The following is a 25312-nucleotide window of genomic DNA, read 5'->3' as shown; positions in this document are numbered from 1 at the left end:
ACAGAAACCCCCCCCCCCCCCGCCCCAGCCCCCTCCAAGCAGAATACAGACACAGGGACACAGACAGAATCTCCCCCCCCCCCCGCCCCAGCCCCCTCCAAACAGAATACAGACACAGGGACACAGGACAGAATCTCCCCCCCCCCCCACCAGACCCCTCTGAGCAGAATACAGACACAGGGACACAGACAGAAACTCCCCCCCAAAAAGTATCAGAGCCCCATGCAAGCATCACACTGATAGTTAAAGCACGAATACAGCACAGACTGCTGAAGACAGGTTTGCCATCATCACAGCCCCATGCAGGAATCACACCGTTATAGGTAAAGCCTGAACACAGCATAGTCAGTAATAATGCAGGGATCACAGGTAAAGCATGAACACAGCATAGACAGTAATAATGCAGGGATCACACCGTTACAGGTAAAGCCTGAACACAGCATGGACAGTAATAACGCAGGAATCACAGGTAAAGCATGAACACAGCATAGACAGTAATAACGCAGGAATCACAGGTAAAGCATGAACACAGCATAGACAGTAATAATGCAGGAATCACAGGTAAAGCATTAACACAGCATAGACAGTAATAATGCAGGAATCACACCGTTACAGGTAAAGCATGAACATGGCATAGGGAGTAATAATGCAGGAATCACACCGTTACAGGTAAAGCGTGAACACAGCATGGACAGTAATAATGCAGGAATCACAGGTAAAGCATGAACACAGCATAGACAGTAATAATGCAGGAATCACAGGTAAAGCATGAGCACAGCATGGACAGTAATAATGCAGGAATCACAGGTAAAGCATGAACACAGCATAGACAGTAATAATGCAGGAATCACAGGTAAAGCATGAACACGGCATAGAGAGTAATAATGCAGGAATCACACTGTTACACGTAAAGCATGAACACAGCATGGACAGTAATAACACAGGAATCACACTGTTACACGTAAAGCATGAACACAGCATAGAGAGTATTAACACAGGAATCACACTGTTACAGGTAAAGTCTGAACACAGCATAGAGAGTAATAACACAGGAATCACACCGTTACAGGTAAAGCCTGAACACAGCATAGACAGTAATAATGCAGGATTCACACTGTTACAGGTAAAGCATGAACACAGCATAGAGAGTAATAACACAGGAATCACACTGTTACAGGTAAAGCGTGAACACAGCATAGAGAGTAATAACACAGGAATCACACTGTTACAGGTAAAGCTTGAACACAGCATAGAGAGAGTAATAATGCAGGAATCACACTGTTACAGGTGAAGCATGAACATGGCATAGAGAGTAATAATGCGGGGAATCACATTGTTACAGGTAAAGCCTGAACACAGCATGGACAGTAATAACGCAGGAATCACAGGTAAAGCCTGAACACAGCATAGAGAGAGTAATAATGCAGGAATCACACTGTTACAGGTAAAGCATGAACACGGCATAGAGAGTAATAATGCAGGAATCACATTGTTACAGGTAAAGCCTGAACACAGCATGGACAGTAATAACGCAGGAATCACATTGTTACAGGTAAAGCCTGAACACAGCATAGAGAGAGTAATAATGCAGGAATCACACTGTTACAGGTAAAGCCTGAACACTGCATAGAGAGTAATAATGCAGGGATCACACAGTTACAGGTAAAGCGTGAACACGGCATAGGCAGTAATAATGCGGGAATCACATTGTTACAGGTAAAGCGTGAACACAGCATAGACAGTAATAATGCAGGAATCACAGGTAAAGCATGAACACAGCATAGACAGTAATAATGCAGGAATCACAGGTAAAGCATGAACACAGCATAGACAGTAATAATGCAGGAATCACAGGTAAAGCATGAACACGGCATAGACAGTAATAATGCAGGCATCACATTGTTACACGTAAAGCATGAAACAGCATAGACAGTAATAATGCAGGCATCACATTGTTACACGTAAAGCATGAACACAGCATAGACAGTAATAATGCAGGAATCACAGGTAAAGCATGAACACAGCATAGACAGTATGTTTACAGTGAGTTTAGTTTTTATGAGGGAGTGGTCTGACCAGGGGATTGGGGTGCAGGAAGGTGTGTTGGCTGTGGGGAGGGATGAGTTAATGAAAATTAAATCCAGAGTGTGTCCGGCCTTGTGAGTGGGTGAGGTAATTATTTGGTCAAAGTCCAAGGCATTGACGGAAGAGAGAAAGGCTTCACAATTGGGGGATAGGGGTGTGGCATTGATGTGGAGATTGAAATCCCCTAGAATGATGGTTGGGATGTCCAAGTCTAAAACCCACCCTATTTTACTGTCTGCTTTGTACCGATCAGGACAGACCAGCTATCTGGCCAGAGCAATTGCCAGCAATAATACAACTATAAACAGTTTATTGGGTTGTTTTATATCTCTTTATGTTTCACTGTTCACACAGACAAAATTGTGGTTACTGTGCGATGAGTGATTTCTGCAGACAAATTAATTTAGCCAATTAAGACAATAACAAAGGTACATTTTACGAGAGGTGCCAAGAGGATACCCCCTGTTAAAGGGCTGGATTTCAGCCTCCCTTCTCATGCACTGCCAGTACCAGGATGGAGTACTTATCCTCGGTGAACCCTCTGCAGCCAGGCACAACAAACAGCTTGGGCTGTGTTAAGGGGGCAGATTTATGGGAATAAAGATCAGAATTTTGTGCACCTTCTGCATCCATAGAACAAGTGCTTGGGGTATAAAGACTGAGAACGTCGATGAGCATGAGTGAGTGTGGCACATCAAGAATGTCATGGACGAAAGCAGTGCACACAGGAAACAAGCAGCACATCGCTGGACAATCCCCTCCTTTACCACTCACAGAGTGGTCCCGCAGCATTCATCCGGCTGCCACCCCTGGACTTCAAGGCTTCTCGAAACAATAGCTTGCTCTGAAAAGATGAAAACTTGGATAAATGATCACAGAAAGGAACAATCAGCAGTGCTCAGCTTTCTCTCGCTCCATCCAATTCCAGACAAATTGGCATTATCTTAGAAAAACAGTTCAATAGTTTGATTTCTGGTTCAATGATTGTTAGCCATAAAATCACAGACATTACTAACAATATTTTAATGATAATATGAATATAATTATTCTTATAACACTCTCCAACCAAACAGGATGCCAATATACATTATCATTCACTGGAAACTGGGAATATTCCTGTCAGCCAGCTGCTAGAAAGAGAGAATATAATGGCAGATAAAGTTCACAAGTTCCTTCTTCTGCTGCCCACCCAAACTCTGGCTTTATCTTCACGACTCGGATCCTTTCTATTTATGTCAGATACAGATTTTCCCCATCACATCCTCATTGCATCCTCCACCTTTCTTGGATGAAAATATTTCCTTTTGTTGCTCCACATGTCATGATTCCTTTGCATTGAAAATCACGTTGCGTGACATTTGAATGTCATCGTGCCCCCATAGCAGCCTCCCCATTCTTCTTTCCTCTGGCTATGTCTAATTGCATAAGCCCAGCAGCATTTTCATAGCCTCTCTCTATGGGGCCAATGCAATACAGTGCGCTCAGCTGAGTGCACTGTTTAACCCGCGTCGGACGTGGGTTAAATAGGCGCTAAGCCACCCCCTAATGCATAGGGGGATTAGCGCCTATTTAATGCGCATCCGACGCAGAGTGAATGAGTTAGCGCTCATCACTTGCAAATGCATGGGAACGAGGCTATACTCATTCACTCCAAATGCAAAAAAATACATGTGCGTCTCAGACGTACATTTATGGCTCAGCTATTAACGCCTGCCTGGAGCAGGCGTTAATAGCTGAGTGCACTGAAAAAAAGTACAGAAAAGCAGAAAAAAACTGCTTTCTGTACTTTTTTAAAAGTAAAAAAAAAAAGAAAAAAAAATCTCTGCCGGCCACTTTGAAGACCGACGCTGATATGCTCGATGTCGGTTTTCAACCGGCCAACTGCAGTTATGAAAACTGATGCCGAATTTATTGGCGTTGGTGTTCAAAACTGGTAGACCGCCGGTAACCACGGGGTCGCGTTAGCAAGTAGGCGCTAAGGTTGCACTAGCGACCCTAGCATTTCCTTGCTAGCGCGGCCCCCTAATTTGCATATTGCATGGCGCCCCCCTTGCGGGCGCTATGCATGCGTTAAGAAAGCGGGCGCTGAAAAGTCAGCGCCCGCTTTCCACGAATATTGCATCGGCCCCTATGTCTCTTTGGAGGCACAGCCTCAGTACTGAACACGATAGTCCAGGAGAGGTCTAGATTCATTTATTGACTGATTTAGATTCCTATTCCGCCTTTCAGCCACTTCAAAGCGGATTACGTTCAGGTCCTGTGTTTTGAATAGAGGCATTGTCTTTGAATGCGCTATTAATTTCAGTCTGTCTGGCTGTTGCACTTTGAAAATAAAGCAGCGGGGCCACCTTGTTTGTCTACTTGGATGCATGAAAATAAAGGTTAACAAATCAAGTGATGCCTTTTTATTGGAATAATGAAATATGTTTCTTGACGAGCTTTTGGGAGCTGTTACTCACTTCCTCGGCTCACTATAGAATGAGCAAAGGATGACATTATCAGAAACTATAAGTGACTCATAAAAGGCATCCAATAGTACGGGGAAGGGGTGAGAAGGGCTTGATGGGTGATCAGAAGGTGACATATTGTAGAAATATTCACAGCTGTGAATCCAAATAAAGACTAATCCTTGTGTGCAGTGCTGGCCAGCTCTGTTTCACTGGACAGAAAGACTGATGGACAGGTATGAAAAATAATATTCACATATGAAACTCCGAGGAGACCTGGAGGACAATGTGCCTTGAGGTAGTAGCCAGAGTGTTTCGGTTCACACAGTGGGGGACAGAATTTGCATTCTGTGCCCGTAGGAAAGGGGGATATTAGGGATGTAAAAATATTTTTTCCAGAAGATCAAAGCAAAACTAAAGAACAAAGGACAGAAGGGAGCACACGTGAAGAGGTGGAGCCTGGACATTGGGATGTAACAAAGGATTGCCAAGTGAGTGTGTCCTGGCTGTCACGTACACACACAAACACAGACATAAAAGGAAGCCGTTGATGCGATGTATCTGAGAGAGAAGTGCATCTTGCAACTTGTGGCATTCTCTCCCCAGGAAGAGGGAAAGCTGGCAATACGCCTTAACTATTAAACACTAAGGGAGATTGATTTTGTATGTACTAAGATATTTGCTGACTACAGAATACATTTTTCCAAATTGTACAAGTTTGCTCTTTGTATATCTTCCTGTCTGTCAGGTACTGGTAAGTAAGGGAAAATTCTAAATATAGTAAGACCTGGGGAGAAGCACCTACCTTCCCTGGAAGGTTTAGCCCACAGCAGCCTTCTGATTCCTCACCCCTAGCAGTGAGGACAGAGAAAGAAAGGGATATAATTTTATGCTGCTTTGCTGGCTCCTTTTTTGTCCATTCTGACTGAATCCTTAAAACAAAAAGATATAACCCCCAAATCATCTCTCAAAAGATTGCTTTTGCTTACAACACCCAAGAAAAATTTACAGTAAAAGAAAGGAAAGGTCAGAACAAGTAGCACTGACAGAAATATTCCCTGCTCCACTAGTATTCAGGCAACCACATAATCTGAAGCAAAAATTAGTAAAAAGCAAGCTTCTAAGAGAAATTCTGAAGGAAAAAATGGCCCATACTCCTGCAGTGTACCATGCTGCAAACTATGGCCTGGGATTTATCAAAATGTGGTAAATATCGCAGCGATGGGAAAAGGGGCGTGTTTTATGGTAATAGGGAGTTTACTGCAATGTGCACTAATACCTATGTGAAGAGCTAAGTTACTGCAAATTGCGATAACTTTTTTGCACTTTGAAATAAGTGCCAGAATGTGGTATTTCCTACATACAACCACTGGGGGGACCATGTTTACTACCAGGAAGAGAGAGAGAGAGAGAGAGAGAACCTAGCCATAGTAACTTGAGGTGAGGTTTAGGTATTAGTGTAGGGGTTAGGGGCCATTTTGACATTCAATGTGAGACGTACGAACAGAACAATGTTCTCTTGTGAAGATTTGATGACCCTCGGAGTGAGGAAACTCAGCCAAAGATGAGATTTGTGCAATGTTCTCTCAACCTAGCTTGATGGACTCTCTACCTGGGTGAGAGAACATTGCACAAATCTCATCTTTGGCTGAGTTTCCTCACTCCGAGGGTCATCAAATCTTCACAAGAGAACATTGTTCTGTTCGTACGTCTCACATTGAATGTCAAAATGGCCCCTAACCCCTACACTAATACCTAAACCTCACCTTGAGTTACCAGGTGGGCCCTCCCCTAGAGATTATAAATACCTATCTAAGGTGATGGCACTATGGCGCGCTCTCTCTCTCTCTCTCTCTCTTCATCATAAGGGGATCCTACTTATGCTCTTTTTCTACTATAGTATATAGTGTTCAATGCAGAAAATGTGAAGAAGCATGCTGCATTAGTGAGACAGGCCAGACATTAAAGGTGAGAGTCAATTCACATAGATACAAGATCAAACAGTACAGGGAAGGCCAGGCCAATCCCTCCATCAGGGTGGGAAGACTACTGCATCAATGATCAAGATAATTAAAGGAAAATGTAAAACAGAGGTATTTAATGTCTCTATCATATCCCACCTTTCCTCAAGTATACATACCTAGACCTTCTGCTTTATACTCCATCCTGTTTATATCCTTGTGAAGGTGGGGTCTCCAGAACTGTACTCAGTATTCCCAGTGAGGTCTCACCAGGGTCCTATACAGGGGCAGTATCACCTCCCTATTCTGCTGACCAGTCCTCTCCCTACCCACACTCAAGCATCTTTCTGGCTTTTACTGTCATTTTATCCACCTGTTTGGCCACCTTAAGATCATCAGATACAATTGCCCCCAGATCCTGTTCTTTTGTGTTTAGAAGAATTTCACCCAATTGTGTACCTCTCATTGGGTTTTAGCAATTTAAATTCATAACTCTGCATTTTACCATTAAATCTTACATGCTAGATCCTAGACCATTCCTTAATCTTCACAATCCCTTCTCATATTTTCCACACTTTCCTGGCTGTCTACTCTATTGCAGATTTTGGTATCATCGGCAAGAAGACAAACCTTTCCTGATAATCCATCCGCAATGTCACTCGCAATAAAGTTGAAAAGAACTGGTCCAAGGACAGATCCCTGTGGCACATGGTTAGTAACAATCCCCTCCTCAGCATGGACTCCATTTACCATTGCCCTTTGTCACCAGTTTCTAATCCAGTCAGTCACTTCAGGATCCATACCGATGATGCTCACTGTATTTATCTATTTGAGGCTGCATTCAAATGATGTATTTTATCTGCATTTAAGCCAGTTTTTAAACTGATGCATCATCTCTGTAAACAACTGATTAAATTGTGAATGCTCTGTATTTTGAGTTGTTTTATTAAGATATTTTATGTGTTTTTAGGATTCTGAACATCTTATTGTGTGAACTGCTCTGAGCCCCGGCAGAGATGGATAGAATTGCTAATAAAGATAAACTAAAGATTTATGGACTTACTGAAGAAAAGGAGGTTGGGGATGTTCCTGCAGGGGACATTGGTGAGGCCGCATGTGTTCATTCTGAGGCCGTATCTCAAAAAGAATAGAGAGGACATAAGCAGTGCAGAGAAAGGCAACCAAAAGCCAAATGAGATTAAAGCTAGGAATCTAAAAATGTACACCTTAGAGGAAAGGCGAGGCGAAGGGGGAGGGATACAATACAGACTTTTAAATATCTGAAAGGTATTATTAATGCACAAGAGGGGTCATGATATGAAGCTCCAAGAACCAATATCACAAAATATGTTTTCAGGGAAAAAGGTGGTGGATACCTGGAATGCCCTCCTGGAAGAGATGGTGTGAGAACAAAATAGTAGTCGAATTCAAGAAGGCATGGGTTAAACACAGAATCCCTAGGAGGGTAATGAAGCGTTGGGGAAACAAGCATGGAGAGACAGTATAACCTAAAACAGAAGGAATGGGGGTATCCTGCACGGAGGTAATCTGCATGGAGAGACAGTTATAACCCTAAACAGAAGGAAGGGGGTATCCTGCACGGAGGTAATCTGCATGGAGTGACAGTTATAACCCTAAACAGAAGGAATGGGAGTATCCTGCACGGAGGGTAATCCGCATGGAGCGACAGTTATAACCCTAACAGAAGGAATGGGAGTATCTTGCACGGAGGTAATCCTCATGGAGTGACAGTTATAACCTAAACAGAAGGAATGGGAGTATCCTGCACGGAGGTAATCTGCATGGAGCGACAGTTATAACCCTAAACAGAAGGAATGGGAGTATCCTGCACGGAGGTAGGTAATCCTCATTGGAGCGACAGTTATAACCCTAAACAGAAGGAAGGGGGTATCCTGCACGGAGGTAGGTAATCTGCATGGAGTGACAGTTATAACCCTAAACAGAAGGAATGGGAGTATCCTGCACGGAGGTAATCTGCATGGAGCGACAGTTATAATCCTAAACAGAAGGAATGGGAGTATCCTGCACGGAGGTAATCTGCATAGAGCGACAGTTATAACCCTAAACAGAAGGAATGGGAGTATCCTGCAGGGAGGTAATCTGCATGGAGTGACAGTTATAACCCTAAACAGAAGGAATGGGGGTATCCTGCACGGAGGTAATCTGCATGGAGCGACAGTTATAACCCTAAACAGAAGGAATGGGAGTATCCTGCACGGAGGGTAATCCTCATGGAGCGACAGTTATAACCCTAACAGAAGGAATGGGGGTATCCTGCACGAGGATAATCCCGATGGAGCGACAGTTATAACCCTAAACAGAAGGAATGGAGTATCCTGCATGGGAGTAATCCTCATGGAGCGACTGTTATCACCCTAAACAGAAGGAATGGGAGTATCCTGCACGGAGGTAATCACATGGAGCGAAAGTTATAACCCTAAACAGAAGGAATGGGAGTATCCTGCACGGAGGGTAATCCTCATGGAGTGACTGTTATAAACCCTAAACAGAAGAATGGGAGTATCCTGCACGGAGGTAATCCGCATGGAGTGGCAGTTATAAACCCTAAACAGAAGGAATGGGAGTATCCTGCACGGAGGTAATCCGCATTGGAGCGACAGTTATAATCCTAAACAGAAGGAATGGGGAGTATCCTGCACGGAGGTAATCCTCATGGAGTGCCAGTTATAAACCCTAAACAGAAGGAATGGGGAGTGAGTATCCTGCACGGAGGTAATCCGCATGGAGCGACAGTTATAATCCTAAACAGAAGGAATTGGGAGTATCCGGCACGGATGTAATCCTCATGGAGTGCCAGTTATAACCCTAAACAGAAGGAATGGGAAGTATCCTGCCCGAGGTAATCTGCATGGAGTGGACAGTTATAACCCTAAACAGAAGGAATGGGAGTAATCCTCACGGTGGTAATCTGCATGGAGTGACTGTTATAACACCCTAAACAGAAGGAATGGGAGTATCTTGCATGGAGGTAATCCATCATGGAGTGACAGTTATAACCCTAAACAGAAGGAATGGGAGTATCCTGCACGGAGGTAAATCCTCATGGAGTGACAGTTATAACCCTAAACAGAAGGAATGGGAGTATCCGCACGGAGGTATCTGCATGGAGCGACAGTTACTGAAAAACCCTTAACAGAAGGAAGGGAGTATCCTGCACGGAGGTAATCTGCATGGAGTGACAGTTATTACCCTAAACAGAAGGAATGGGAGTATCCTGCACGGAGGTAAACTGCATGGTAGGCGACAGTTTATAATCCTAAACAAAGGAATGGGGAGTATCCTGCACGGAGGTAATCTGCATGGAGTGACAGTTATAACCCTAAACAGAAGGGAATGGGAGGTTCCGCACGGAGGTAATCCGCATGGAGTGACAGTTATAATCCTAAACAGACAGGATGGGAGTATCCTGCACGGAGGTAATCCTCATGGAGCATCAGTTATAATCCTAAGCAGAAGGAATGGGAGTATCCTGCACGGAGGTAATCTGCATGGAGCACAGTTATATCCTAAACGGAAGTATGGGAGTATCCTGCACGAGGTAATCTGCATTGAGCGACAGTTATAATCCTAAACAGAAAGGAATGGGAGTATCCTGCACGGAGGTAATCTGCATGGAGCGACAGTTATAATCCATGAACAGAAGGAATGGGAGTATCCTGCACGGAGGTAATCTGCATGGAGCGACAGTTATAATCCTAAACAGAAGGAATGGGAGTATCCTGCACGGAGATAATCTGCATGGAGCGACAGTTATAATCCTAAACAGAAGGAATGGGAGTATCCTGCACGGAGGTAATTCCGCATGGAGCAACAGTTATAACCCTAACAGAAGGAATGGGAGTATCCCTGCACGGAGGTAATCGCATGGAGCGACTGTTATAACCCTAAACAGAAGGAATGGGAGTATCCTGCACGGAGGTAATCTGGCATGGAGTACAGTTATAACCCTAAACAGAAGGAATGGGAATATCCTGCACGGAGGTAAATCTGCATGGAGCGGACAGTTTATAATCCTAAACCAGGAAGGAATGGGAGTATCCTGCACGGAGGTAATCTGCATGGAGTGACAGTTATAAAACCCTAAACAGAAGGAATGGGAGTATCCTGCACGGAGGGTAATCTGCATGGAGCGACGTTATAACCCTAAACAAAGGAATGGGAGTATCCTGCACGGAGGTAATCCTCATGGAGTGACAGTTATAACCCTAAAACAGAAGTAATGGGAGTATCCTGCACGGAGGTAATCCTCATGGAGTGACAAGTTATAACCCTAGAACGGAGGACATGGGGAGTATCCTGCACGAGGTAATCCTCATGGAGTGAACAGAAGGAATGGGAATATCCTGCATGGAGGTAATCTGCTTGGAGTGACAGTTTAGTAAATCCTAAACCAGAAGGAATGGGAGTATCCTGCACGGAGGTAATCTGCATGGAAGCGACAGTTATAATCATAAACAGAAGGAATGGGAGTATCCTGCAAGACGGAGGTAACCTCACTGGAGGCGCAGTTTATATCCTAAACAGAAGGAATGGGAGTATCCTGCACGGAGGTAGTAATCTGCATGGAGTGACAGTTATAACCCTAAAACAGAAGGAATGGGAGTATCCTGCCCGGAGGTAAACTGTCATGGAGCGACAGTTATAATCCTAAACAGAAGGAATGGGAGTATCCTGCAAGCGGTGAAATCTGCATGGAGTGAGCAGTTATAACCCTACAACAGAAGGAATGGGAGTATCCTGCACGGAGGTAATCCGCATGAGTGACAGTTATAATCCTAAACAGAAGGAATGGAGTATCCTGTCACGGAGGTAATCCTCATGGAGCGTCAGTTATAATCCTAACACAAGGAATGGGAGTATCCGGCACGGAGGTATCTGCATGGAGCGACAGTATATAATCCTAACGAAGGAATGGGAGTAATCCTCAATCGGAGGTAATCTGCATGGAGGCGACAGTTATAATCCTAAACAGAAGGAATGGGAGTATCCTGCACGGAGGTAATCTGCATGGAGCGACAGTTATAATCCTAAACAGAAGGAATGGGAGTATCCTGCACGGAGGTAATCTGCATGGAGCGACAGTTATAATCCTAAACAGAAGGAATGGGAGTATCCTGCACGGAGGTAATCTGCATGGAGCGACAGTTATAATCCTAAACAGAAGGAATGGGAGTATCCTGCACGGAGGTAGGATCCGCATGGAGACAGTGACAGTTATAACCCTAACAGAAGGAATGGGAGTATCCTGCACGGAGGTAATCCGCATGGAGCGACTGTTATAACCCTAAACAGAAGGAATGGGAGTATCCTGCACGGAGGTAATCTGCATGGAGCGACAGTTATAACCCTAAACAGAAGGAATGGGAGTATCCTGCACGGAGGTAATCTGCATGGAGCGACAGTTATAATCCTAAACAGAAGGAATGGGAGTATCCTGCACGGAGGTAATCTGCATGGAGTGACAGTTATAACCCTAAACAGAAGGAATGGGAGTATCCTGCACGGAGGTAATCTGCATGGAGCGACAGTTATAACCCTAACACAAGGAATGGGAGTATCCTGCACGGAGGTAATCCTCATGGAGTGACAGTTATAACCCTAAACAGAAGGAATGGGAGTATCCTGCACGGAGGTAATCCTCATGGAGTGACAGTTATAACCCTAAACGGAAGGAATGGGGTATCCTGCACGGAGGTAATCCTCATGGAGTGAACAGAAGGAATGGGAATATCCTGCATGGAGGTAATCTGCTTGGAGTGACAGTTATAATCCTAAACAGAAGGAATGGGAGTATCCTGCACGGAGGTAATCTGCATGGAGCGACAGTTATAATCCTAAACAGAAGGAATGGGAGTATCCTGCACGGAGGTAATCCTCATGGAGCGACAGTTATAATCCTAAACAGGAATGGGAGTATCCTGCACGGAGGTAATCTGCATGGAGCGACAGTTATAATCCTAAACAGAAGGAATGGGAGTATCTTGCATGGAGGTAATCCTCATGGAGTGACAGTTATAATCCTAAACAGAAGGAATGGGAATATCCTGCATGGAGGTAATCTGCATGGAGTGACAGTTATAACCCTAAACAGAAGGAATGGGAGTATCCTGCACGGAGGTAATCTGCATGGAGCGACAGTTATAATCCTAAACAGAAGGAATGGGAGTATCTTGCATGGAGGTAATCCTCATGGAGTGACAGTTATAATCCTAAACAGAAGGAATGGGAGTATCCTGCATGGAGGTAATCTGCATGGAGTGACAGTTATAACCCTAAACAGAAGGATTGGGAGTATCCTGCACGGAGGTAATCTGCATGGAGCGACAGTTATAACCCTAACAGAAGGAATGGGAGTATCCTGCACGGAGGTAATCCGCATGGAGTGCCAGTTGCAACTGTAAATAGAAGGCGAGGGGGCAAGCGTCTGTAATGGGTGACTTAGCCTATGTCTGACAAGCTTGGCTAAGGATGTATTCAGAAAGTAGACCAATGTTCTCCCACTGACCCTACATTTTATGACTATAGGGAGAGGTAAAGAACATATGTACAAGGTCTGTGGTGAGGGAGTTAAAGTCATGAGAGAATGCAAGCTATTCATCATTCTGGGCTATATTTGGGAGATTGCATGCATCTCTTAAAATTAGCTTTCAGATGTTCAGATGAAACATGCATAGTTAACAGCACATGAGAGAGAAATATCAAACTTCTAGAAATGTCAAAGCCATAATGCTTTTTTAGGCCCTTTTAATAACAGTAAAGGAAAGTGTTGTATCTGGGACCCTTGGGCTGAGGTGAGATTGGCTATACTTGCAGAGCGGAGTCCCTCAGGTTCTTACTGTCAGCAGGTGGACCCAGGCAAAGCAGAGACTTTTACCAGCCCATGTTCTCCTCAGGTTGAGCCTTTGGTTGTTGGGGCCATCAGGACTTAGGCAAGGTTCTTTGCAAATTCCTGGAGACATGGTCCATGGGTAGACTAGGGTCATAGGGTTCAGGGTTCAGGCAAGGGTCAAGGTTGCCAGCAATCAAGCATATCCAGAGTCCAGGCAAGGGTCAAGGCAGGCAGTGATCAGGTGTATCCAGAGTCCAGGCAGGGGTCGAAACTATGTATCCATCCAAGGAAAAGTAAAAGGGATGGATAGGGCTGAGGCAGGCAAGGCAGGAATAGTCTGGGTAGATGAAGGCTGAAACAGGCTGGGTAGTAACACACACTACTCAAGGTAGCTGGACCTCCTGCTGAGGCAGGAAGCATCAGGGGAACTGCCCTTATATAGGACAATGCTGGTGACATCATCACTAGGGGCCGCGGGGACTTTCTAGCTATGGTCCCTTTAAAGAGGCTGATGTCAGGAATGCATGCGTCTGAGAGGTGAAGCACACTGAGGCTGACGGCATCCTGCCACATGGTGTTTGGTGGCATGTTGGCAGCATTTTGCTGCGTTGGGCGGCAGAGTGTCCGGCCCGGCCACAGAGGTAAGGGCAGCCCGTGGACTGCCGAATCCAAGAGAATGTAGTGTACTGCATCATTATTATAAGCATTGTTTTTGCTATATCTGTGTATTATCTCTGCTGCACTACTTTCTGAAGCATAACTGAGCACATAATAAATTTACAGTTGTATTGACTCAGAGTGTGAGTATGGCATTTTGTGCCTTGGAGTAGCAAATCTCACCGGAGAGGTGCCTGGGGGATACTGGCTTTGAGTTTACCACACCCACTAAGTAACCCTGTGACACCTGCACAGAAACACAGAAATGATGGCAGGAAAGTGCCAAATGGTGCATCCAGTCTGCCCAGCAAGCTTCTTAATGGTAGTATCTGCCGCTCCATGCATTAATCCTCAAGCCTTATGATAACCCATAAAACATTCACTGCTAGCAACGTTTTTACTGGGTGATGAGCCTTCTTGAAAATTCAGACAGTGCTGCTCGATGTGCTTTGCTTACGGACTTGGCTGTAAAGCAGTCCTGTGTATTTTTCCTTTATGTCTGCACATCAGGCCCTCTTGAAGGGGAGGGAGTAACCTGCATAGAGCAGAAGTTACAACCCTAAACAGAAGGCAAAGGGGTTGCCTGCATGGGGATAAGCTGAAAAATCTTGCTGGGTAGACTGGATCTCTCTCTACCATTATTACTATGGCTTTCTCTTTCATAGGGTCTGCTCTGTGCTATGCATCGCCCAACGAACTGAAGACAAAAGCAGATTATTTATGCTGTAGGAAATTGATAAACTTTCTTTTTTAATCAGGTAAATGAGTAAATACTCCTTTGATTTGTTACTCAGAATTATGTATTTTTAAAGTTGATCTTTGGTTATTGTTTGTAAGTCATATTGTTGGTATTATGGTGCGTCATGGAATGTGATTACGGATGTAATTGTTGTACGCCACATTGAACACTGTAGTTTTGCAATTTGTGGGATAAAATGAGTTTCTAAATAAATAAATGATATTTTATGATTCAGCTCGAGTTTCTGGTAAAATGCCATCTTTTGCTCATTCCATTCTGACCTTAGGAAGGGAATGTTATCTCCTGAAAGCGAGTCCAGAAATGCATTATGCGAATCCAATACAAAAGGAATCATCTTACTTTTCACTGGTTTGTATCTGCACACAATCCGGACTGTGGTGCTGAAGAAAGCGCTTTAAACCAACCCCTAGATTTAGCATCACTGGTAGAGACAAGAGGGTGAGGGGAAAGGAGGAACCAGGATAGAGAAATTCTGGAAGTTGGGGTGAGGGGGGGCAGAAGTCATGTGAGAAGCTGAGTCAGGAGATCCCAGAGGAGATAATTCCTAAAAGCTGAGACTCCTGGTGCCTCAGGATGGACAATGTGCAGCTGTGACCCTAAAGGAGAATGTGATTGGGGGAGAGAGTCTGGCTCATCCTATATCTATTAAACATTTTTATTACAGGGTAAAAAGAAAGGAGAAAAGAGGATCAAAATATTCCTTTTCCATTTCAAGCTGTCTCAATAACTGCCCAATACTCTAATAAAGACAGACTTACTGGTCATTCTGCTAGAACTACATTATCCTATCCTTTCCGGCATCTCTCTGGCTCTTGCTGCCGCCTCGTCACACTGTTTTGTGATCTGGATATCATTAGATATGATCAGCCTGATTTATTTCTCTATTTGATGCATATAAAGCCTCCATCATATACTGTATCCTAGGCATTTTTACAACTCTAAATGTTTGACTGTACTTTTTTTAAATTCCTCATCTCTTTTACTCTGTCCTGATGGAGATTTTAGCATCACCTGTTGGAATATCAAAGCTGAAGTAATTGTTGCGAGAAAGAATGAAACAATGATTTAAAGTTAAGGAGGTCCATATTCAGCCACATTAGTCAGATAAAGTCGCCTGGATATTGAGTGATGTGGCCGAGCCCTGAGGCCTTCATTATACTGCTAACTTAGCTGGATAAGACTGAATATCAGCTGGACAGCTGACTCTGCCCCACCTCACACATCCAGTTACTGTTTAGCCATACTAAAGCGTTAACCAGCTAAGTGTCAGGCAGTGAAAGAAGACAGATGTTGAGAAAGTGCCGTTTGGCTGGCTAAGTCAGAACTCAAAGTGAGCAAAGATTCACACCATTCCTCAACATTTAAATCAGTGGTTCCCAGCCCTGTCCTGGGGACCCCCCCAGCCAGTCAGGTTTCAGGATATCCACAATGAATATGCATGAGAGAAACATGAAGAGAAACATGCAGATATCTCTCACGCATATTCATTGTGGATATCCTGAAACTGGACTGGCTGAGGGGTCCCCAGGACAGGGCTGGGAACCAGTGATTTTAAGAAATGAGCACAAAAATATATTTAGTATATGCTAAATAATTATTTTTTTTTGTATACAATGTTCAAATTACTAAAAATTATATAGAGATTGGTGGTTTCGTATAAAATTCAAGCTGTTACCACTCAGGAAATCCGTATCATACAGTGAATATAATCATAAACCACCAACCCACCCTTAAAGGGTTCAATTGTTTGAAGAGTTTCTTTATCGTTCAAGTGAAAAACAATTTCTTTAAATGTATGCTATATATACTTGATCTATTCAACTAAATCCATGTGCTTAGGAGTTTCAACATCTTTTTAACGACGGACATACTAGTGACAAAATTATGACATCCAGTCATAATATCTTACTGCCGTCCCAACGAGGCAACGTTTCAAAAAAATAATCCTTCATCAGGGGATGTTTCTTCCCTCCTACCGTGCCCATAGTATGCAACTTAAAATTCTCCTTTTCATGCTGAACGAAGAATGCACAGGATACGTTTTTAAAAACAACAGTGTACTCTCACCCTAGCTTGATAGCATCTAGGTAGAGAGTGCATCAAACTAGGTTGAGAGTACAATGTGCAAATCTCATCTTTGAGTCCCTCTCCTCACTCAAAATCACAACAAATGTTTACTGATGGTGCTGTTGCCGTTCCTACATCTGACTGTGCATGTAAAACTTTGACTAATGAGAACCTCATAAAAAAGTCTCTCTCTCTCTCTCTCTTGTCCCAAAACAGTTAAAATTTAAACAATGCATTTTTTTTTTTTAAATTGTGGCGCTATTCTTGTTATATTTATAGCAAAATGATGAATCTAGGTCGAAGCCAGTTAAACTGATCTGGCTAACTTTGGAAGCATACTGAATAGTGCATCCACACTACTGAATATAGTGGGCTATCTTAAAGGTAACCAGCTAACTTTATCCAGCTAACTTTGAATAGTCGTACTTAGCTGGAACATATAACTCAACTCCTTCCAGTTACGCCCAGAATGCCCCTAACTTAACTGGCTAAATTTTAGCTCCCTAAATTATTAGCTGGTAAAATATGTCCAACTAAGTGCCCAAATATTCATTTAGGTGGATAACATCTGAGTTCTTTGTCTAAATGCTTCTGAATATGAACATCAGAGAAAACATAGCAGGATCAAGCAAAGGAAGAGATTAAAGCAATATGAGGCTGGAAGGACGACTTTATGACATGATAGCGTACGCCTGCTTCCAGGTGGGATTAGCAGCTCAGCAACACTGGGCCATCCCAGAGGGGCAGCAGAAAACCTGACTTTGCATGGACAAGAAAGACAAGATTCGTGTTATTGGACTGCAAGGCCACTCATCACCTGTTGCGTGTTCCACATCTTGCTACTTGCGGCACTCAGATTCGACAGGATTAAAGGCACTTGTGACTTCACACAAGCAAAGGCACTTCAGCAAGGAACGGGTTCAGCTCTTCCAGCCACTGCTCCAAGTCACCAGAGCTCTGGGGAGGAGAAATCACAGAGCACAGCCTTCACTGCCTGCAGTAAGGTCTCTAAAACATTAGCCAGCCCTCATTTGCTGACCCCCAAAGCCCTGGCAGAGAAGCCGAACACGCCTGGTGTAGAAGGGACTACACCTTGCGCTTCCTGACATGTTTATGGATTGCATTTGAGCAGGAGTGGGCCTGGAAATGTAATGAAATAGAAAGGAAGGATTGGGGGGGAGGGGGACAGGAAACCCAGAGCAGAGGGAGCGGAAACAAGGGTTACAGTGGAGAGAACAGGGGGAAAAGGCAAGGGTGCACCCACAACAACAAACCGCTGTAAGTAACAGGAGCAACCCAAAGCAACTCAGACCAAACTGGAGGAAAGCAAAGTTGCTTACCTGTAACGGGTGTTCTCCGTAGACAGCAGGACAAAATCAGCCACACAAGTGGGTGACGTCATTTGGCAGTGCTGACATGGAAGGTCTTTCTGAGCAGGGGTGGGGCTGTGTGGCAGATTTCTCCATCTGCAGGTGAGCAGCTTTGCTTTCTCCATGGACAAGCGGGACTAGTATCAGCCCACACAAGTGGGGATTCCCAAGCTGAGCGTTGCATGTATTTTTTACTTTTATAAAATGCGGAATATGCGAGTAGTGGCTACTTACGCACGTATACATTAATGTTTACGCATGTAACATTTAAAAGATTCACTTTAACACTTTTAGGGTGACTTACACTCCCCAAATGATATCAACAAACTGCTTACAAATTACTTTACTGATCTGAATACGGCTTCTGAAACACTTGCAGAAGATGGTATTCATTAATATTGCAAGGACTACCTCAAAAATCGAGAGAAAGCTTCATAGCCCAAATAACAGAATCTAAGATTTGCAGAACAATCAATGCGCTACCGTTACAAGATTCTGGGGCCACACGGCTATAAATGATTATTATAAGCACCAAGGAGGAGTATCATGATTACTATGTGAATTATTTAAGCCTTTCAGATGCTTCCTTCGGATCATTGCTAGATGCAACAATTACTTGATTCATAAAAAGAATAAAGACCCTACCAATTGTGTCTCATACAGGTCTATCTCTTTAATTAATACAGATGTTAAAATTCTACCAGAATGCTCTAGATTTGAATGGATGGCATTCTTCATTTGCTAATACACCATGATGAAGCAGGAATTATTAAAGGCAGGTCTTCCACCAATAATACAAGACAGCTACTTAATATAATGCATTTGGCCAAATGAAAACAAGTTCCTAGCCTGATTATATCATTAGATGCTGAAAAGATGTTCCACCATAAACCATGCACAGCCCCCTCCCTCCCTCCCTTGTAATAAAGGCCATGCACATAGTCACAGCCCTCCCTCCAATACAGGCCATGCACATAGTCACAGCCCTCCCTCCAATACAGGCCATGCAGGCACCCACAGCTCTGCCTCCAATACAGGCCATGCACATAGTCACAGCCCTCCCTCCAATACAGGCCATGCACGCATCCACAGCTCCCGGTCCAATACAGGCCATGCACGCATCCACAGCTCCCGGTCCAATACAGGCCATAGACGCACCCACGGCTTCCCCTCCAATACAGGCCATGCATACACCTGCAGATTCCCCTCCAATACAGGCCATGCACGTACTCATAGCATCCCCTCCAATACAGGCCATGCACTCATCCACAGCTTCCCCTCCAATACAGACCATGCACTCATCCACAGCTTCCCCTCCAATACAGGCCATGCACTCATCCACAGCTTCCCCTCCAATACAGGCCATGCACTCATCCACAGCTTCCCCTCCAATACAGGCCATGCACCATCCACAGCTTCCTCTCCAATACAGGCCATGCACATACCCACGGCTTCCCCTCCAATACAGGCCATGCACTCATCCACAGCTTCCCCTCCAATACAGGCCATGTACGTACCCACAGCTTCCTCTCCAATACAGGCCATGCACGTACCCACAGCTTCCCCTCCAATACAGGCCATGCACATACCCACGGCTTCCCCTCCAATACAGGCCATGCACTCATCCACAGCTTCCTCTCCAATACAGGCCATGCACTCATCCACAGCTTCCCCTCCAATACAGGCCATGCACTCATCCACAGCTTCCCCTCCAATACAGGCCATGCACTCATCCACAGCTTCCCCTCCAATACAGGCCATGCACTCATCCACAGCTTCCTCTCCAATACAGGCCATGCACATACCCACGGCTTCCCCTCCAATACAGGCCATGCACTCATCCACAGCTTCCCCTCCAATACAGGCCATGCACTCATCCACAGCTTCCTCTCCAATACAGGCCATGCACTCATCCACAGCTTCCCCTCCAATACAGGCCATGCACATACCCACAGCTTCCCCTCCAATACAGGCCATGCACTCATCCACAGCTTCCTCTCCAATACAGGCCATGCACGTACCCACAGCTTGTTTATGATGATTTTCTTTTGAACAGGGCTGAGATCACTCTTATATTTTGCGCAGGCTGGCAAAATGGTCCAAAAGGCCTCTGTGGGCAGTTTCTGCAGAATACTTGGACTCAGGCCACTGACCAATGTTCCAAGGTCACTGAGGATCTCAGGTGACAACTGCAAGTAAAACAGAAAAAAAACCAGGGACTTGGACACATGTCACATGCTTCCTGAGATGCTGATGAGCCCTTCTGTGCAGCGTGCGGTAAAACAATGCTCCGATCACTCCAGCATGGGAAGCAGGAGAGTTTTATTCACACTGAGGGCCGATGCAATAAAGTGCGCACAGGTTTAGGGGTGGGTCTGTGCGCGCTCTGGATGCACGAGGCTAATAAGGAGATTAATGCGTCCAAAATGTCATAGCTGCTAGCACTCATCAGGTATAATTTCCATGTAGATGAGGCTATTCCCCGCCCCCCCCCCGATGCAGAAAATCGCCGGGCACCCAATGCACACTTTCTAACACGGCAAATTTAACTTCAGCCCCAGAGCTGGCGCTGTCAATCTGCGAGTCAAGGGCTCATGAGAAATTTAAAATTGTGGGTCCTCTGTGGGTCCTCCTAGTTAATATCGTGACACTTGTGTTTAAAAATAAAGGTATATAGGCTTAATTTAAAATAAAAATTCTGGATGCACAATGTACACACAATAGCAAGGGGCGCTGAGCTATGGGCACCCAGCAAGCTCAGTAATATCGGCCAGAAGCGGATAAAAACGAACGCTCACATTGTGTTTCATTACAATTGTAGGCATCTGATGAATTTAAGCGCTTGGGATGCGCAATTCCTCCTTGGCGCGCCCTTTTTTGTGCAGTCCCTCATTTACCTACTGCATATGGTGCCCAGGGGATGTGGCTGTACACGCATTAGGGAAATGGGGGCCTGTTTTAACGAGCATTTTACTGCATCAGCTCGTGTACCTGTGTGTCTGTCATAGAGGAGCAGCTGGGACATGAATGAGTTAATGCTCCTGAGACTTGTACAGACCTGCATCACATTGCCCACAATTGCAATGAAACACAATGTGAGCGTTCGTTTTTCCAATGGAAAAGGTTTGTTGCTGTCCATGGATCATTAAAGCCTTTCAAGTATCTGAAAGTCTGTATCATACCTCCCCTGCTCCTCCTTTCCTCCAGGGTGTACATATTTAGATTCTTCAATCTCTCCTCATAAGTCATTCGATGGAGGCCATCCACCTTCCTGGTCGCCCTTCTCTGGACCGTCTCCATCCTGTCTCTGTCTCTTCGGAGATGCGGTCTCCAGAACTAAGCGCAGTACTCCAGGTGAGGCCTCACCAAGGACCTGTACAAGGGGATAATCACTTCCCTTTTCTTACTCGATATTCCTCTCTCTATGCAGCCCAGCATTCTTCTGGCTTTAGCTATCACCTTGTCACATTGTTTCGCCAACTTCAGATCATTAGACACTATCACCCCAAGGTCTCTCTCCTGCTCCGTGCACATCAGCCCTTCACCCCCCATCGAATACAGTTTTTTCGGATTTCCACTCCCCATATGCATGACTCTGCACTTCTTGGCATTGAATCTCAGCTGCCATATCTTCGACCACTCTTCCAGCTTCCTTAAATCCTGTTACATTCTCTCCACTCCTTCCGGCGTGTCCACTCTGTTGCAGCTCTTAGTGTCATCTGCAAACAGATAAACCTTACCTTCTATCTCATCCAAAAAGTCACTCACAAAGATATTGAACAGGACTGGTCCCAACACCGATCCTTGCGGCACTCCGCTCATCACTGCTCTCTCTTCTGAGTAAGTTCCATTTAACATCACACATTGTCTTCTGTCCATCAACCAGTTTGCAATCGAGGTCACCACCTCAGCACTCACTCCTAAGCTTCTCATTTTATTCACCAGTCTCCTGTGCGGGACCGTATCAAAAGCTTTCCTGAAATCCAAGTAGATGACATCGAGCGCTCTTCCTGGATTTATTCCCTGGTCACGCAATCAAAAAAGTCAATCAGATTTGTCTGACAGGAGTGGCAATTACTACCTTGGGACGCTTGCTGGGCAGACTAGATGGACCATTTTGGTCTTTTTCTGCCGTCATTACTATATTATTATATTTTTCAATCCTAGGTCCAAAAGCTGCAAATCTAGTGGCGCAGGAGGCTACAGCTTTAAATGGGTTTTCAGGGAAAATACATTCCCTTTCTATTTCAGCTCAGACCAGGAGCTGGAATCTTGTCCACCTTTGCATTTAAGATGCTCTGCAAAGGGAAACAGTTGGGGTGCAGACTGAGGAGGTGGCCCCAAAGCAGGATGAGTCCCTCTAAAAATGCTGCATCAAGTCTCAGCCTTTGAGAAGATTTGGATAGGTCGCTTCACAGATGTGAGCCCTTGGGCTGTGGCGTGCTTGACACAGCCTAATAGGCAAACATACTAGGCCCACACCAACAGCTGGTGGATTTGCCTTGCTGGGACTAGAGCTGGTGCTTCCCCAATACCAGCCTCGTTGCCCGCAGGTTGAGCCCTTGGGTTCCAGGGGTCGGCAGGACTTAGGCGAGAGTCCCAAAGGAGTGATTAGAGTTCAGGTACAGGCAGAAGTTAGGGCTGGCAGTAAGAGACAGTGTCAGAGTCTGGGTCAAGGCCAGGACAGAAGGAGAAGCTGATGCCTATAGCAGAGATCAATACCAGATGGTAGGCAAGAGGATAGTCAGGATCCAAAGCAGAGAGCAGTACCAGAAGTCAGGCAGAGACAAATGGACAAGACAAGCTGAGACAGGGCAAGGCATTAGCGATATCAGCGGGGAGGCAAGGAAGCAAATTAACAGCCAGGAAACAAGGAGGCAAGGCCCAGGAACCCGACTAGCAACATGCAAGGCAGGAAGACGTGCTGCAGAGGCAGTGGGCTGGAGCATGGCTCAGGTTTAAATACCCAGCTGTGCCGATGTTGTTGAGGGAGTGCTGGTAGGACTTTCTCACCATGGGGCCTAGAAAGCTAGGAGAAGTGATGTGTGCACCTAGAGGGAGGTCCAATGCATGATGGCTGCGTCCCAACCATGCAAAGATCCTGGCAGTGTCCTGAGGTGGTGGAGAGGATAGGTGCGGCCGGTCGCAGGGTCATTACAGGTCAGGATGAATATGAAGACAGCATCTCACAAGAGGGATAGAAGGAGCAGATTTTGAGGTTCCAACTCAGTCTGTAGCATCTCCCTCAGAAGGCCTTATGGTTCAGTACCGTAAAAATCAAAATGATTCCAATAGCATTCCTTCCAGCAAGGTGCTCAAGGTGTTCAACAAAATGCGCCAGCAAAACATACAATGTAATTCATCTAAAACATGGGAAAAAAAGCCATTCAACTGATTGATCTGCCTTCAAAGGCTTTACTTGTCAGTACCATTCACATTACATTATATTGACCTCCTCTGTACAGCAGCCAGATCCACTAACAGTGTGGCCACAACACATAAGCAAGGAACACATGAAAAATGCATCATAGTAAAAAACTCACACAAAACTGACCTAGCTGAATTTTTGGAAAGCTCAGGCAGATTCCTGATGGTCCTCCACAGGTATGGGGGACCCAGGACATTCTGCAGCTGCAGGGTTGAAAAGGAGAAGGGGGCCTACAACACTCACCTCTAAGCCATGAGCTCCAGACGCAGTTAGTGGTGTCCAGGGTACCCTGTGGGTACCAAGGAGCACTGAGCACTTCTCCAAATGTATTTTTCCCTACCACTATATGGTTCAGACTTTTCTGAGGCAAAACTGCTTCTCTGAGGCACAACCTCCCCCCTTTAGCAGTGTCTTAGGATGAGGCTCATCCTTGGTCTAACTTCTGTGACAAGCGACATCAACCAGGATGGACGACTACAAAATGCTGATGCAAGAGAAAGACAAGATCTATAGCACCTGTGTATGTGCAGACATTGCAAGGCCACACTCCCTTTATCCTCCTGTATTTTACCAAAACAACGAGAGCTATCTCCTTGCAAGGGCTGATGAAAGCGCGCATGCATCGTGACCCCACCATCAGCCGTGACCGACAGACACACAATGCTGAAAAGGCAAAAGAAATGAGAAGAGCCAGAGCCAGCATCAACATCATGAAGCAAATTGTGGTTGCCATATCTGACCTACAAGAAGAAGTTTTGATCAAACTGCCAGAGCAAGTCCTGTTGTGTTTACCTACAAAGAATCTTGCTCTCTGTTTGCAAATTCTGTCTGAGATCGGTGCTTTGTAATTGTCATTATAAGTAATTAATAGTTGGAGTGATTGTCTGGTAGCGTAGAATTATTTGGTTTTACTTGTAAACCTTATTGTTACCGCTGATATCACTAATTCCTCTCACAAAGTGTCTCTAGCAACTGTAGGCAAAGTTTATTTTTCCTGAACATTTGAGAGACTTGCAGAACTTGAATTGTTATTGAAGGTTAGAGATTTGGAGGAGCTGGACAGTGAGTTCAGTCTTGACCTGCACTTCCATCACACAATAGACAGCTGAGGAGGTTTAAGGTCTGTCTTACATCGTTCGGTTTTTAGAGTGGTGGTTTAAGTCTTTATTTGATCACTGTAACGCTTTATTTGTAGGCCTCCCTAAAAAGAGCATTCGGTGAATTCAGGAGGTTTAGCTCATGGCGGCCCGGCTGATTTATCGTATCCCAGAAGAGTGAGTGCGAGTCCTGTGCTACGGCCCTTACACTGCTTGCTATTGAGACGTGCACTCAGGTTAAGATCCTGAGTGACGTTAGACATTACATGGGGGAGAGGTTAAATATCTGCAGGACAGCATTAGGAGCTCCGTCCCTAAGCGCAACTTCTGCTATTAGAAGTGGCTTTAGGGCGGTTCCATCGCGCCAGGAGACCTGTAAAGTGCTTCATAGGAGGACGACGTTTCAGGGTAGAGGGTCAGAGCTTTGGAAGTCAGCCCCCCCGCACAGTGAGCTCGGAAACAAGGTTAAGGTCTTGAGGTTGATTGATAATTCCACTAATCCTAGTACAAATGGACATTGACTGCTGAATTTAATTATGATTTTATTTTTATGTTCTTATTTGACCAGG

General features: G+C 44.9%; 1 protein-coding gene across 1 annotated transcript in view; it reads right to left on the bottom strand.

Moving 5' to 3' along the window:
- Positions 1–17733: 17733 nt before the first annotated feature.
- LOC115082497 (stereocilin-like) overlaps positions 17734–25312 on the bottom strand; it is a gene marked incomplete at its 5' end in the record, with an annotated part of 30315 nt that continues 22736 nt past the window's right edge. Inside the window, 2 exons of the mRNA XM_029586726.1 lie at positions 17734–17805; positions 20240–20407. Of these exons, the coding sequence (XP_029442586.1) occupies positions 17734–17805; positions 20240–20407 (240 nt within the window). The remainder of the gene's footprint in view (positions 17806–20239; positions 20408–25312) is intronic.

The sequence above is a fragment of the Rhinatrema bivittatum genome, unplaced genomic scaffold (genome assembly GCF_901001135.1).
Source record: "Rhinatrema bivittatum unplaced genomic scaffold, aRhiBiv1.1, whole genome shotgun sequence".
Lineage (NCBI taxonomy): Eukaryota > Metazoa > Chordata > Amphibia > Gymnophiona > Rhinatrematidae > Rhinatrema > Rhinatrema bivittatum.
This window is presented reverse-complemented; position numbering and strand designations above follow the sequence as displayed.